Raw genomic sequence first — 15,601 nt, forward strand, 5'->3', positions numbered from 1 at the left:
TTAAGTCAAAATGCTTTTAATATAGGCCTCTCAACATGAACACATACAGGACTCGAGCCCACTCACAAAATGACGATCATCAAGAGGAATAGGCCTGATTAAGGAACCCGCTGTACCTCCTGAACCATCAATAACCCCCCCACTACACTGAAATATTGCAATTCCAGAAACTTCAGGGACTGAGAAGAGAGATAATAGTTAATACTGTGACAGCATAAGATGCAATATGCTGACTTTTAGTTTTGACTTTAAGTTATTTCCTGAACCAACTGTGCTATTTATTTATTTTTTTCAAACACCTTAGCACGTTGAATACACAGGTTTCAAGCACTACCCAGACTAAAAAAAAGGTAGGTATGAGGTGCTCTTTGGATACGGCACTCTTTTTTTAAACAATTAAAGATGAATAGATTGTTCATGCACAGTCATGTGAAAAATAGAGGCAATAGTGTCTCACAATAACCGAGGGAAAAGTTGTAATTTAACTGAAAATATAAGGTGAGCAGATGGCCAAGTGGTTGTAGGTCACGACCCCATGTACCTATAGGCTATAGCCCTCCAAGGGTGGCGACCTGGGTTCAAGTCCGACCTGTGGCTCCTTTCTGGCATATCATTTTTATACCCAACTCTCTCCCCCTCCTTGATTACCTACTCTATCCACTGTCCTATCAAAATAAAGCAAGAAAATAACAAATAAGTCACTAAAAAGGGCTCCATCACAAATAGTACACAAGAGACATTCTGCATTTAAAGTCAAGTCAAAGTCAACTTTATTGTCAATTTCAAAATATGCCAGACATACAGTGGAATCAAAATTGCGTTTGTCTCCGTCCCACGGTGCAATACAACCAAAATAAGGTAAAATAAGATAAAATAAGATGAGGTAAAATAAGATAAATAATATTTACAGTAATAAATTCTAAATTGTGCAAAAGGTACAAAACAAAATGGTAAATAAAATAAAATAAAATTTAAAGAAAAAGTAAACTTGTGCAATGTGCAATAAACTGAGTGTACTTTTGAATAGATAGCTTCAGAGTTATTAGTCCAGAGAGGGAGGAGGTTTCAACATCCAGTAAAGCTGTAGTTATGTCTTTCTCCCACAGTCCGTGAACGCAGCCTCAGTCAGCATCATGAGAGTCATGTGACGTCCTGTCATGTGCTGCAGTCACTTCCTACTGATTCGATCTGGAGCGGAGAGACTCTGCTGTATCATGTCGTCTTAGTTAAGCTCCACAGTCAGTATTTACATTAGGAAACATGTTATTTCAGAATAACTCGGGCCGCTGTTCGCCTCTGAAGCTGGTTCTTTGGTTGGTGTCGTGTTTGGGATGTTTGTTGGTCCGGTGCGGAGCAGAGGAGGGAAGCAGCAGCAGCAGCCTGTGGTACCAGGACCTATGCAGGTAATAAACACACCTCCGGGGCTGAAACACACTGCAGCTAGGATCCGATTAAACAAGGTTCCTGGTTAAAACAGCTCTTTACTTTATAAACAGAGCTTAATTAATTCAGAAATGTGTTGAGAGATGGTTTATTTGCCGGTATAAAACCAGATAATACAAGAAGGGCTCGGGTTAAATTTAGCTCATAATCGATGAGTCAATCAGCTCTTTGTTTCAGTTTTTAAAACATCATTTGAATACTGTTTGCTTTGCAGACTTACATGCGATGAAAGCTAGTAATCATCCTTTTAAATAGCTGTCTTCTTGTTGAAAAAGAATACGTTATAATCAGCGAGCTAACTAATTAAAACGAGCTTACGAACTCCTTCAAATTGTCTCGATACAAATAAAAAATAATAATATTTACTTAAAATATATTTGATAAAGAATCACAATAAAAACAAGGACATCTAATTCATTCAAATGCGTGTTAAAAATATTTCCTGTATATCCCAGAGATCGACACGTCTACTGTAGTACAATATTAAAAAAAAGACAAGCATTAAAAATAAAAATAAAACACATTATATATTATAAAATATTTATTTAAAATAACAGGGAAAAAAAACATACAACAAGAACGAAACCAAAACAAGAGTGGTCTACAAAAAATAAATTAAAAAGAACAAAAAATAAATTAAAAGTTGTTTTTGTCAGTTTATTGTCATTTGTGAGGTTTAGAATTTCAATAAAGGTTAAATACGTTTTCAAATCTGTGGTTTTAAAACTATAAAAACGAGGGTTATTTGTAAAGCCATTTCGTTTTATGTAGGTAATACTTAGCGGAAATTAGAATAAAATTAATTAAATGTGATTTATTTGCTGGGAAATGTAATCGGACTTTTTTTTGGGGGGGGGGGGGGGGGGGATTAAATTGTATCCTAGCAACGGTTAACGGTTACTTTTTTAGAAGCAGCGTCAAAACATCATCTGTGAGAAAAGGTAAGGTGCTATAACTGTCTCTTTATAAAGCTACGCAAGTACAGTTTAAAGCAACTCTTTGTAGTATTTATTTTAACCTTAAGTAGCTAAAGATAAATATACTGTGTGACCTGTTACACTTCAGTTTACCCTCTTCTACTGGAGCTCTTTTCTAGACAAGCTGCTTCGCAAATATTGACACAGCAAAAAGTCAGAAATGATAACCACATAACTCAACCTGTACAGTCAGGTTTGTTGTGTTTAACTTCTTTGTTTTTGAACCTTTTTCTGTGTTAACTCCCACAGATGAAAACAGTCTCTTGTGTGTCTCGTCAGGAATGATTCATATTCTCATTTGGGGATAACTTATCATTTTCCCTCTTAAGGACAAGTGAGAAGCAATGGATGAATTAAGCTAAAACAAATGATTCTGTCAATTCTCAATAGGATATCTTGCTTTTATAAAAGTTAAATAAGTAAAAAGAGACAGAATTAAATGCATGTTTGCTGTGGCCTCTCACAGGTTTCTCCTTAACAAACTTATGGAGCTGCTCCCAGATTTTATTTTTAGGCCGATAACCATTACACATTTATGAAGTCAAATTAACCATATTGTGAAAGATAATGTACAAATGCATTTTCTGTAACAACTGACCTTTCCGATGTGATTTGTACACTCACAAAGGTACTTGGAAGGCGTCTCTTTTACACTTCTGCTCTTATTAAAGCATGTGTAACATTGTTATACATTGTCAACCTGTTCTTTATTACACATTGGCCTGATGATATTGTCAATACTCTTAGGGTGGAGAGATGAAACCCGGCAACTGATCGATCTGATTCAACATTTGGATAAGAAAACAAACAGACTCCTAATTGAATTTACCGTTATTATGCTGGATCTGAAGCTTTTCTTCTGTGTTTTGTTTGTCTCGGTTAGGTGCTGTGGTTGTTACTTTTCTTTCTATCTTTTCCATCTTTACTTTTTTCAAGAGAATACTGTGTGTATTAGTTTTGTATGCTTATCTTTGTCTTGCATTTATATGTTCACAAATTAATCGTGCATACTAGATTCCACCCACCGTATCATTTTTGAAACACAAAAAAAAAAAGATGCAATCCTCCTGGGTTTCATTCTCACCATTACCTCCGTAAGCAGCTCTGTAAATCAGAAAGTCAACCAGGAGTGTTATTGATCTGATCCTGCGGGGCTGAGACCTAATGCAGGTCTATTTCTGTCATCGTTTTTTGCCTCGCATAAAGGTTTCTCATGACGTTCCATCTTTACCGACATTTCTGTTTTCCTTGTGTTGCAGTTATAAATGGGAGGCCATAGACCAGGATAATAAAGTCAGCTACACCCTCAAGCTGTGCGAGTCGTCACCGTTAACCAGCTGTGGCCCTGGCACCGCCGTCTGCGCCCGGGACCTCGCCACCAACACAGACCAGTCGGTCGGTGAGTACAGTCCCACTGGGAGAACACTGGGAGGCACAGTGTGGGGTTTTCACTCTGACTGAAGACATTTCTTATCAGCCACATGTGGGGGAATCATGACAGTCTGTTGGAGAGATAATGACTGGACATAATAAAGACGCGCTGCTGTTTAGGCTGCACTTTGAACATTACGTTACAGTCGCCTCTTGTTAATCAATCCTTAAAAAAATGCCGCTTTCAGCTTTTAATAGGATTTTTGCGAGAGTAATCACCATGTCACCTTTGTCCCAACAAGGATACAAACTTACATTTATAGATTTGAATAATTCCCAGGAGAAGATAGACTTTCCTTACTCATACTTTCAGAGATTCATATTTGATATTTAAATGCAATTTAACACCCAAAAATACAGTTTCCCCTTTTTCACCATTATTATCTTGCTGCTATCACATGTGAAGTCTTAGCCAATCAAATCAGGCCGCTTTTAGGCTACCCAGGCTTATCAAATTACGGCAGGCTTGTCATGAGCCTCTGGTGAGCAGCACATGTCTCCTTTACTGGACGGAGGGTTCTGCTAATGGGACAGAGAGGGCTGCATGTACAAGACAGAGACTTTACTTTCACCCATATTAAAGTAAATACATTTGTCAAGGATGTTTGTGCACCTTCCCCCTCATCCATCTCATCTGCAGTGTGGCTACTTCTACTACTCAACCTTTCTGCGCTCTAACCTCTCCGATGTTTATCCTAGTTTTACCACGTGTATGCTCGTCTAAAGTGCGTTCACAAAGCTCATAATGTGATGGTACACCGTGTCCTTGACAGTCACTTTAACTGTCCATTCTTTTTCTTCCTCCAATTATCTTTCCCTGTATGCACGCTTGAAGTTTCTATGTCAGAGGTCCCATGAGAGGTGGAGAACCCTTTGTGTGGGTAAAGCCCTAAGAGGCTTCAGCAGCCTGTAAGGCCTGTCTGTGAGGGAACTGCAGTAATCAGTTTCTTGTTGCAGTCAGAGCAGATGATGAAGGTTTAATTCATTATTCTTGCCTGTCTTGCTCACGTCAACAGAAAGCCCCCAGACTTCCAACAGGAGCAGAGTCTAATCACACTGAAATGTGAACACTTAATGACCCGCTTCTGTGGGAAAGTCAGAGAAAAACTTGCATATAAATATATTTTAAAAAACTGAATTTATTTCCTTGAACAGTCCGAACAGTTGGGGGTGATCTAAACGGATCCTGGATAAGCTTGTGATCCGTTTCACCACAACTGAGTGGCCTCAACCAGGCCTCAGATTTTGAGCAAATTCATTGGTCTGTGACTTTCTGGGGCTGCTGACATCATTACAGTAAAGGCAAAGAAAAGTGATGTAATTAAAAATCTGCGCTGTTTGAAATTGGAATGTTAATCAAAATACACCTGGGTCTGGATCCACACCTCGGTTTTGCCATTTCCTGGATAGTGCAGCACACACAGATACAAGTTTAATTTGATTGGTTTGTTCCTTACTCCCAAGTCAAGAAAAACAAAAGTTTGTTTTTGGCCACTCTGGCTGTATTTATTTTCCCATACTTCAAATACAAATGCAAAGAACACGCATGACCAAAACAGAATTTCCCCTTGCGGGATCAATAAAGTAGATCTTAATCTTAATCTTAAAACAGAGCAATCAATGACGGGTACAAAAAACTCTGATTTGAACTCTTCTGCCAAAGCAAGAATAAAAAGTGGTGAATACAATAAAAAGTTGCAATAGTTTTGTTGTCAATATGTTTACAATTTACAATGTCGGCTCAATAAATTCAATAAAATAAAGAACGTCAACAAACACATTCACCATTTTTTTTTTGTTAAGCAAGTCACCATAAGCAGGACCACGGACATCAGGTGTGTCCGTTTTCAAAATTTAAAGACACCTTCAGAAGCAACTCTTCAATGTTGGTCATCCTTTTAATGGATATCTAGACAGAAATGATCCTTCATATGAATCGGTTACTTTATTCAGTTTGATTGACAGGAGAGATGATGAGAGGGGCGGAGTTCTTACCATCATTGTTAAGAAAGGGATCAAAGTATGGGTAGAGTTTCTCAGTGAAGGAGCAGTCAGTGAAGGAGTAGATCAGAGCTGCATCATCAACGTCATAAAAAGAGACCAGACCCTCCTCATAGTCCACAAACACCCCCACCTTCTCAGGCTGAGAACTCAGAGAGAGACTAACTGAAGGGTTAGCACAAGCACTGTACTCATCTTCATTCCTCAACAATATCGTCCAGTAACCATTCTGAGGAGTCAGTATGATTGTTCCCTTTCTGTTGATCGACTCTCTGGCCACTCCCACATCCCAGTCAGTCTTCCCTTCAACCTGAACCTCGTAGTAAAATCTGCCTGTAGAGAAATTCTGCTTTGCTAAGACACAACTAGCTTCAAATCTCTCTGGAGAGTCTTCAATGGTCTTCTTTTTATCACCACATTTAACTTGTTTTCCATCATCAGACAGGATTAGTTCTGGACCTGCTGTTTTAGGATCGAGTGTCACATCCACCTCGTACTGCTGGACCCTCTTCAGCTCGGCCTCAAACATCTCCTTCATCTGCTCGCTGAGCGTCTCCTTCAGCTGGCTCACAGCTCTCACTACAGTCCCCTCATATGAAGGTGGATGGACTCTGACTTCAGTCCAGTCATTGGTAGACTGACTAGCGTTCAGAGACGGGAAGCTTTGGAGGAGTTCTAGATGATCTTCAGATCGCGAGAGCTGCTCCACATCAGCGCTCCTTTTCTCCAGCTCAGAGATCTCCTGTTCCAGCTCCTTGATGAAGCCTTCAGCCTGTTTCTCCGTCTTCCTCCGCTTCTCTTTGATTGTGTCGATGAACTCCACCTGGCTTCTCTCAACAGATTCTTTCAGAGCGGTTAAGACCTGAACACCTTCTGCCATCTCTCTCTCTGCATTCTCATCACTGAGCTCCACTGAGTGTTTGATCTCCTGAATCTTCTGTCGTCTCTTCTGGATCATCTGCTCGATTTCCACCTCTTTCTTCCCCAGCTCGGCCTTCTTTTCTTCGTATTCTTCTTTCAGAGGAACGACGTCGTGCGTCTTGTGGTCTAGCACAGCGCAGTGCATGCAGACACACATCTGGTCGTTCTTACAGAACATCTCCAGCGGCTTGCCGTGCCTCTCGCACATCCGATCCTCCAGGTTCTCCACGGGGTCGATCAGCTGATGTCTGTTTAGACGCGAAGATGTCAGGTGAGGCTCCAGGTGAGACTCGCAGTAGGAGGCCAGACACACCAGGCAGGACTTCAGAGCCTTCAGTTTAGGTCCAGTGCAGACGTCGCAGGGAACGTTTCTCGGTTCGTTGACTTCTTGTTCTGGGTTGCTGCAGCTCTCTTTCTGTTGAGCCGACCGTCTGAACTGAGCGGCCATCTCAGCGATGAAAGTGTTGACGTGCAGCTCGGGTTTTGTGTTGAAATCCTTCTTACAGTTGGGACACTGGCACGGGGCGTTAGCTTTCCAGTGTTCGGTGATGCACTTTTTACAGAAGTTGTGTCCACATGGTATGGTGACAGGATCGTCAAAGACTTCCAGACAGATGGAGCACAGGAACTGATCTTCAGTCAGCATCCAGCTCGCAGCCGACATATCTACGCTGTGAGAAATAAAAGTGTGGACAACTTTTTACTACAGTTACAACTTGACTATCTGCTATATTAAAGCAAACAAAACTAAGTGGAATTTAAAATAATGAATCATTAGTCGTGGTGTCAATGCACCACACTGTACACAAAAAGTTCTGAGAAAATAGTCAAATGCTTTTCTGTAAAATGATTATATCACTAAAGGTTTCTATAATCCTGATTAATAATCATGAAGCTAAACCTTAGTATTCACTAACATGTGTTCTGGGGAATAAAGAGATTTATTAAGACAAATTAAAGCCACATACAGTACGCAGAAAAGATCTCAAAAGGTGGAGAGAAAGATACGATACGATGCACTTTATTGTCCCCTTGAGGACATTTTTTCTTGAACTCAAACATGAGAGCAGCCGGTCCAGCAGCAGAGTGATAGTAAATATACAAATTTAACTTCAAGAGATTGAATTCACTCGTGTTCATTTGCTTTCAGTGGGTCCACACTGTTCACTATGGACCCACTACTGACACAAACACACACACACATTTGTGGATCTTGCACAGCTTAGGTTTAGCAGAAAGTCACATATAGGAAACAACATGCAGAAGATGGATGCTGCTGCTCCAGACTAAAAATGTCTCTCCCCCTGTGCTGTGGGTTAAAAATATTTCCCGGGCTGTAATCATATCTCATAAATAAACGTCATTTAGAATAGAATAAATCATTATTGTCATTGCTTTAAAAAACCATGAAAGACAGTTAGCAGCTCGTTGTCAGTGGCAGCACAGATAAAACACATGTAGAAGTGTATTTCTTTATTAAGTAAAAGATTGAAGTGCTTTTTAAAACACTAGTTTTAATCAGGCCTAAGTCCTTTTTCTTCTTTGAGAATCTTTCCTGTTTGGGTTAATGCCAAAAAAACAGGTCAAGACAAGTATCTGTGTTAGCTTTAGCTGAAGCTAGCTGTAACTATATTCAGTCTATCATTAACGAGTTGAAGTTTTTTTAACTTCTGTTTTGTGGCTCAGGTAAATGTTTGATATATGTGCTTTATATTTAAATGACTAATTCCTGTGGCATGGTGTTTTAGTAAATGGTGAAATGAAAGTTAAAAAGGCGGGGCTCAGATTTTTCTCTCCTGAACCTGAACTGTTAAGCTTGTGTTTTTTTCTCTTCAATGACGAGTGTACTCACCAGTGACGGGCAGAGGTTCTGCTCTTTAGTCGAGAAAAACTCAAATTCAGTTGTGTTTGTCTTGAGAGAGAAATGGAGAGCCGACTGTAGCTCTGCTGTTACGCCCGGACTAACTTTCACTTTCATTTCAGGAAAGAGACGTTGAAGCTTTTCCTCTTTCAGTGTAGCTCCTCCTCTCTGTGTGGCTCGAATGGCAACCAGTCATAACATTTAAAGGGATACTACACCCGTTGAAACATGAATCTGTATTGACATTGGGTCATATATGTAGTAGAAATGTGAAATACATTTTGAAGTTGGTGCCTTCTTGGTCGAGAAAAGTCAGAAAGTGTCTTTTTGGCTCATGTTGATGAAAGACACCAAATCCCAGAATGCACAGCACCGCAGGTCACTCCCACTAAGAGTGGGATAAAATATAGAATAGTGGAGCCAATGTCAATACAGATTCGTGTTTCAATGGGTGAAGTATCCCTTTAAAGGAACCCAACCAGTATCAGTAATGATATATTAGCATCTGCCCTATAAGAAACTATATTGTTACTTTGGCTTTTAGTGTTTATCAGCCCAGGTGGGTGGGAAAATACACCTGCATCTAAAAATGCCAGTTTCTTTTATCCCAAAGTGATAACCACTGGTACCTCTCTTTGTTAAAATTGTATTTATTTTTCGACACACTTTATTAATCCCCCAGGGGAAATTCTGCTTTTACAGGCTGGAATTAAACACATACACAAACAGGACCTGTGAACATGCATTCATGGAGAGATGTCAGAGATGCTACACAGGGAGCACAACAGAGCTGTTGGGGGGGTTCAGCGCCTCGCTCAAGGGCACCTCGGCAGTACTCAGGGAAGTGACCTGGCACCTTCCCAGCCACCAGACCAACTTCCATATTTTGGTCCGATTATCTTTCCCTGTATGCACGCTTGAAGTTTCTATGTCAGAGGTCCCATGAGAGGTGGAGAACCCTTTGTGTGGGTAAAGCCCTAAGAGGCTTCAGCAGCCTGTAAGGCCTGGCTGTGAGGGAACTGCAGTAATCAGTTTCTTGTTGCAGTCAGAGCAGATGATGAAGGTTTAATTCATTATTCTTGCCTGTCTTGCTCACGTCAACAGAAAGCCCCCAGACTTCCAACAGGAGCAGAGTCTAATCACACTGAAATGTGAACACTTAATGACCCGCTTCTGTGGGAAAGTCAGAGAAAAACTTGCATATAAATATATTTTAAAAAACTGAATTTATTTCCTTGAACAGTCCGAACAGTTGGGGGTGATCTAAACGGATCCTGGATAAGCTTGTGATCCGTTTCACCACTACTGAGTGGCCTCAACCAGGCCTCAGATTTTGAGCAAATTTATTGGTCTGTGACTTTCTGGGGCTGCTGACATCATTACAGTAAAGGCAAAGAAAAGTGATGTAATTAAAAATCTGCGCTGTTCGAAATTGGAATGTTAATCAAAATACACCTGGGTCTGGATCCACACCTCGGTTTTGCCATTTCCTGGATAGTGCAGCACACACAGATACAAGTTTAATTTGATTGGTTTGTTCCTTACTCCCAAGTCAAGAAAAACAAAAGTTTGTTTTTGGCCACTCTGGCTGTATTTATTTTCCCATACTTCAAATACAAATGCAAAGAACACACATGACCAAAACAGAATTTCCCCTTGCGGGATCAATAAAGTAGATCTTAATCTTAATCTTAAAACAGAGCAATCAATGACGGGTACAGAAAAACCTTGATTTGAACTCTTCTGCCAAAGCAAGAATAAAAAGTGGTGAATACAATAAAAAGTTGCAATAGTTTTGTTGTCAATATGTTTACAATTTACAATGTCGGCTCAATAAATTCAATAAAATAAAGGATGTCAACAAACACAGTCACCATTTTTTTTTTGTTAAGCAAGTCACCATAAGCAGGACCACGGACATCAGGTGTGTCCGTTTTCAAAATTTAAAGACACCTTCGGAAGCAACTCTTCAATGTTGGTCATCCTTTTAATGGATATCTAGACAGAAATGATCCTTCATATGAATCAGTTACTTTATTCAGTTTGATTGACAGGAGAGATGATGAGAGGGGCGGAGTTCTTACCATCATTGTTAAGAAAGGGATCAAAGTATGGGTAGAGTTTCTCAGTGAAGGAGCAGTCAGTGAAGGAGTAGATCAGAGCTGCAGCATCAACATCATAAAAAGAGACCAGACCCTCCTCATAGTCCACAAACACCCCCACCTTCTCAGGCTGAGAACTCAGAGAGAGACTGACTAAAGCGTTAGCAAAAGCACTGTACTCATCTTTATTCCTCAACAATATCGTCCAGTAACCATTCTGAGGACTCAGTATGATTTGTCCCTTTCTGTTGATCGACTCTCTGGCCACTCCCACATCCCAGGCAGTCTTCCCTTCAACCTGAACCTCGTAGTAAAATCTGCCTGTAGAGAAACTCTGCTTTGCTAAGACACAACAAGTTTCAAATCTCTCTGGAGAGTCTTCAATGGTCTTCTTTTTATCACCACATTTAACTTGTTTTCCATCATCAGACAGGATTAGATGGGGACCTGCTGTTTTAGGATCAAGTGTCACATCCACCTCGTACTGCTGGACCCTCTTCAGCTCGGCCTCAAACATCTCCTTCATCTGCTCGCTGAGCGTCTCCTTCAGCTGGCTCACAGCTCTCACTGCAGTCCCCTCATATGAAGGTGGATGGACTCTGACTTCAGTCCAGTCCTTGGTAGACTGACTAGCGTTCAGAGACGGGAAGCTTTGGAGGAGTTCTAGATGATCTTCAGATCGCGAGAGCTGCTCCACATCAGCGCTCCTTTTCTCCAGCTCAGAGATCTCCTGTTCCAGCTCCTTGATGAAGCCTTCAGCCTGTTTCTCCGTCTTCCTCCGCTTCTCTTTGATCGTGTCGATGAACTCCACCTGGCTTCTCTCAACAGATTCTTTCAGAGCGGTTAAGACCTGAACACCTTCTGCCATCTCTCTCTCTGCATTCTCATCACTGAGCTCCACTGAGTGTTTGATCTCCTGAATCTTCTGTCGTCTCTTCTGGATCATCTGCTCGATTTCCACCTCTTTCTTCCCCAGCTCGGCCTTCTTTTCTTCGTATTCTTCTTTCAGAGGAACGACATTGTGCGTCTTGTGGTCTAGCACAGCGCAGAGCAGGCAGACACACATCTGGTCGTTCTTACAGAACATCTCCAGCAGCTTGCCGTGCCTCTCACACATCCGATCCTCCAGGTTCTCCACGGGGTCGACCAGCTGATGTCTGTTTAGACGCGAGGATGTCACGTGAGGCTCCAGGTGAGACTCGCAGTAGGAGGCCAGACACACCAGGCAGGACTTCAGAGCCTTCAGTTTAGGTCCAGTGCAGACGTCGCAGGGAACGTTTCTCGGTTCGTTGACTTCTTGTTCTGGGTTGCTGCAGCTCTCTTTCTGTTGAGCCGACCGTCTGAACTGAGCGGCCATCTCAGCGATGAAAGTGTTGACGTGCAGCTCGGGTTTTGTGTTGAAATCCTTCTTACAGTTGGGACACTGGCACGGGGTGTTAGCTTTCCAGTGTTCGGTGATGCACTTTTTACAGAAGTTGTGTCCACATGGTATGGCGACAGGATCGTCAAAGACTTCCAGACAGATGGAGCACAGGAACTGATCTTCAGTCAGCAGGCAGCTCGCAGCCGACATATCTACGCTGTGAGAAATAAAAGTGTGGACAACTTTTTACTACAGTTACAACTTGACTATCTGCTATATTAAAGCAAACAAAACTAAGTGGAATTTAAAATAATGAATCATTAGTCGTGGTGTCAATGCACCACACTGTACACAAAAAGTTCTGAGAAAATAGTCAAATGCTTTTCTGTAAAATGATTATATCACTAAAGGTTTCTATAATCCTGATTAATAATCATGAAGCTAAACCTTAGTATTCACTAACATGTGTTCTGGGGAACAAAGAGATTTATTAAGACAAATTAAAGCCACATACAGTACGCAGAAAAGATCTCAAAAGGTGGAGAGAAAGATATGATACAATGCACTTTATTGTCCCCTTGAGGACATTTTTTCTTGAACTCAAACATGAGAGCAGCCGGTCCAGCAGCAGAGTGATAGTAAATATACAAATTTAACTTCAAGAGATTGAATTCACTCATGTGTTCATTTGCTTTCAGTGGGTCCACACTGTTCACTATGGACCCACTACTGACACAAACACACACACACATTTGTGGATCTTGCACAGCTTAGGTTTAGCAGAAAGTCACATATAGGAAACAACATGCAGAAGATGGATGCTGCTGCTCCAGACTAAAAATGTCTCTTCCCCTGTGCTGTGGGTTAAAATATTCCCCGGGCTGTAATCATATCTCATAAATAAACATCATTTAGAATAGAATAAATCATTATTGTCATTGCTTTAAAAAACCATGAAAGACAGTTAGCAGCTCTTTGTCAGTGGCAGCACAGATAAAACACATGTAGAAGTGTATTTCTTTATTAAGTAAAAGATTGAAGTGCTTTTTAAAACACTAGTTTTAATCAGGCCTAAGTCCTTTTTCTTCTTTGAGAATCTTTCCTGTTTGGGTTAATGCCAAAAAACAGGTCAAGACAAGTATCTGTGTTAGCTTTAGCTGAAGCTAGCTGTAACTATATTCAGTCTATCATTAACGAGTTGAAGTTTTTTTAACTTCTGTTTTGTGGCTCAGGTAAATGTTTGATATATGTGCTTTATATTTAAATGACTAATTCCTGTGGCATGGTGTTTTAGTAAATGGTGAAATGAAAGTTAAAAAGGCGGGGTTCAGATTTTTCTCTCCTGAACCTGAACTGTTAAGCTCGTGTTTTTTTCTCTTCAATGACGAGTGTACTCACCAGTGACGGGCAGAGGTTCTGCTCTTTAGTCGAGAAAAACTCAAATTCAGTTGTGTTTGTCTTGAGAGAGAAATGGAGAGCCGACTGTAGCTCTGCTGTTACGCCCGGACTAACTTTCACTTTCATTTCAGGAAAGAGACGTTGAAGCTTTTCCTCTTTCAGTGTAGCTCCTCCTCTCTGTGTGGTTCGAATGGCAAGCAGTCATAGCATTTAAAGGGATACTACACCCGTTGAAACATGAATCTGTATTGACATTGGGTCATATATGTAGTAGAAATGTGAAATACATTTTGAAGTTGGTGCCTTCTTGGTCGAGAAAAGGCAGAAAGTGTCTTTTTGGCTCATGTTGATGAAAGACACCAAATCCCAGAATGCACAGCACTGCAGGCCACTCACACTAAGAGTGGGATAGAATATAGAATAGTGTGTCAATACAGATTCATGTTTCAACGGATGAAGTATCCCTTTAAAGGAACCCAACCAGTATCAGTAATGATATATCAGCTATCCATATTAGCATCTACCCTATAAGAAACTATATTGTTACTGTGGCTTTTAGTGTTTATCAGCCCAGGTGGGCGGGAAAATACACCTGCATCTAAAAATGCCAGTTTCTTTAAAGTGATAACCACTGGTACCTCTCTTTTTTTGTTAAAATTGTGTTTATTTTTCTACACTCTTTATTAATCCCCCAGGGGAAATTCTGCTTTTACAGGCTGGAATTAAACACATACACAAACAGGACCTGTGAACATGCATTCATGGAGAGATGTCAGAGATGCTACACAGGGAGCACAACAGAGCTGTTGGGGGGGTTCAGTGCCTCGCTCAAGGCACCTCGGCAGTACTCAGGGAAGTGACCTGGCACCTTCCCAGCCACCAGACCAACTTCCATATTTTGGTCCAGTAGCATCAAACAAACATAAAACTCAAGAAAGGTCCTGCTGCTGACTTGAGACCTCTGAGGGTTTCTTGAAATGCTGAGTGGAGAGATGCTGCAGGGAGCTTTATCGCCACATTAACAGATCTGATCTCTGTGCTGCTGATCAGGTTGAATTTGCTGCTGCTGTGTGTCAGCAAGATCCACATCTCCGTCCTGGACCAGTGCCCCCTCACTGTAAAGCTGGAGGTGGAACACCTTTAGCTCCTCCTAACACCCAAAGAGTTTACATACATTCTCCCAGCAATAAATTCTGTTTATTGGGTTTATCGACTATTTAAAAAAAAAGTTACCTGAAGTTAGCTGGTAGCTTTAATAGCATGATGTAGCTTTAACAAAGACATGTATTGAAGTTCTTCTGGAGACTGCGTTTCGGTGCACAGATTATTAACAAATAGAAGACCAGGTGAAAGCCAAACCAACAAGGTTCACCCCATATAACTTTTGGGTTCAGGGATATTTTTATAGTTTTTCTGCCAAAATGAATCCAATAAAAACCTTCTTTCTAAGACACACAACTGTGCTGATGTGTTTACAGCAAAGAGGAAGAAAGGCTTTATCTTACTTTCTGGACTTTGGCTTCAATTGATTTGTTGTCTACACCGACAACACATGTTTGTCTTCTCTCTTGGTTGTAAATCTCTCCACCTCATCGTATTTTACAGAGTTTTTACTCTCTGGTTTGTTTATTGTTCCCACATCAATCAGATTCATTTAAATTTAGTTCCGCTCTATATGTTTTTTCTGTCTGCTGGATCACGTACCCCCCCTTCCCTCGCTGAGAGTGGCCTCTCTCTGCGGAGCACCCCACAGTTTGAAACGACAAAAATGAACTGTTTAATCAGTCCAGGGGGAACGGTTTGGTGCCTATGTTATCATCCCTTAGAAGACATGTTTGTGATGCTTCATTTTAGAGGAGGATGGTGAATAGAGTAGGAATAAGATCTTTCTAAGATGTTTCTCAATCTTCTCTTGTATTCTCTTTGCAGTTCTTTTTGTAATGGTGGCACCAGCAGAGATAGTTGAATTCTGGTTGTGGGGGCGATCAGGGGCCATGCGGTAGGAAGGTAGTATCAAGCTTTGTCACAACCTGGCGCTTGTATGAACGGAGCCTGGGTCTGTTGAAGTTAGCAATGCTAAGATATAGAAGCTCTGCATGGGGGT

General features: G+C 41.0%; 3 protein-coding genes across 3 annotated transcripts in view; 1 reads left to right on the forward strand and 2 right to left on the reverse strand.

Moving 5' to 3' along the window:
* The first annotated feature begins 1,172 nt into the window (after positions 1–1,172).
* The window catches only part of igf2r (insulin-like growth factor 2 receptor), a 57,682-nt gene continuing 43,253 nt past the window's right edge, over positions 1,173–15,601 (forward strand). Inside the window, exons 1-2 of the mRNA XM_061051579.1 lie at positions 1,173–1,403; positions 3,680–3,819. Coding sequence (XP_060907562.1) covers positions 1,261–1,403; positions 3,680–3,819 — 283 coding nt within the window. The 5' untranslated portion in view covers positions 1,173–1,260. The remainder of the gene's footprint in view (positions 1,404–3,679; positions 3,820–15,601) is intronic.
* Positions 5,332–8,785, reverse strand: LOC132984693 (E3 ubiquitin-protein ligase TRIM21-like). Its single transcript, XM_061051580.1, has 2 exons — positions 8,626–8,785; positions 5,332–7,444 (listed from the first exon to the last, which is right to left on the reverse strand). The coding sequence occupies exon 2, from the start codon at positions 7,435–7,437 to the stop codon at positions 5,797–5,799; it is 1,641 nt and encodes a 546-aa protein (XP_060907563.1). The 5' UTR covers positions 7,438–7,444; positions 8,626–8,785; the 3' UTR covers positions 5,332–5,796.
* Positions 10,203–13,670, reverse strand: LOC132984691 (E3 ubiquitin-protein ligase TRIM21-like). The gene is made up of 2 exons (XM_061051578.1): positions 13,498–13,670; positions 10,203–12,316 (listed from the first exon to the last, which is right to left on the reverse strand). The coding sequence occupies exon 2, from the start codon at positions 12,307–12,309 to the stop codon at positions 10,669–10,671; it is 1,641 nt and encodes a 546-aa protein (XP_060907561.1). The 5' UTR covers positions 12,310–12,316; positions 13,498–13,670; the 3' UTR covers positions 10,203–10,668.

The sequence above is a fragment of the Labrus mixtus genome, chromosome 12 (genome assembly GCF_963584025.1).
Source record: "Labrus mixtus chromosome 12, fLabMix1.1, whole genome shotgun sequence".
NCBI classification, from domain to species: domain Eukaryota; kingdom Metazoa; phylum Chordata; class Actinopteri; order Labriformes; family Labridae; genus Labrus; species Labrus mixtus.

Coding starts and splice junctions, on each gene's coding strand:
- LOC132984693 (XM_061051580.1), bottom strand. CDS start 7,437: ATGTCGGCTGCGAGCTGGATGCTGACTGAAGATCAGTTCCTGTGCTCC.
- LOC132984691 (XM_061051578.1), bottom strand. CDS start 12,309: ATGTCGGCTGCGAGCTGCCTGCTGACTGAAGATCAGTTCCTGTGCTCC.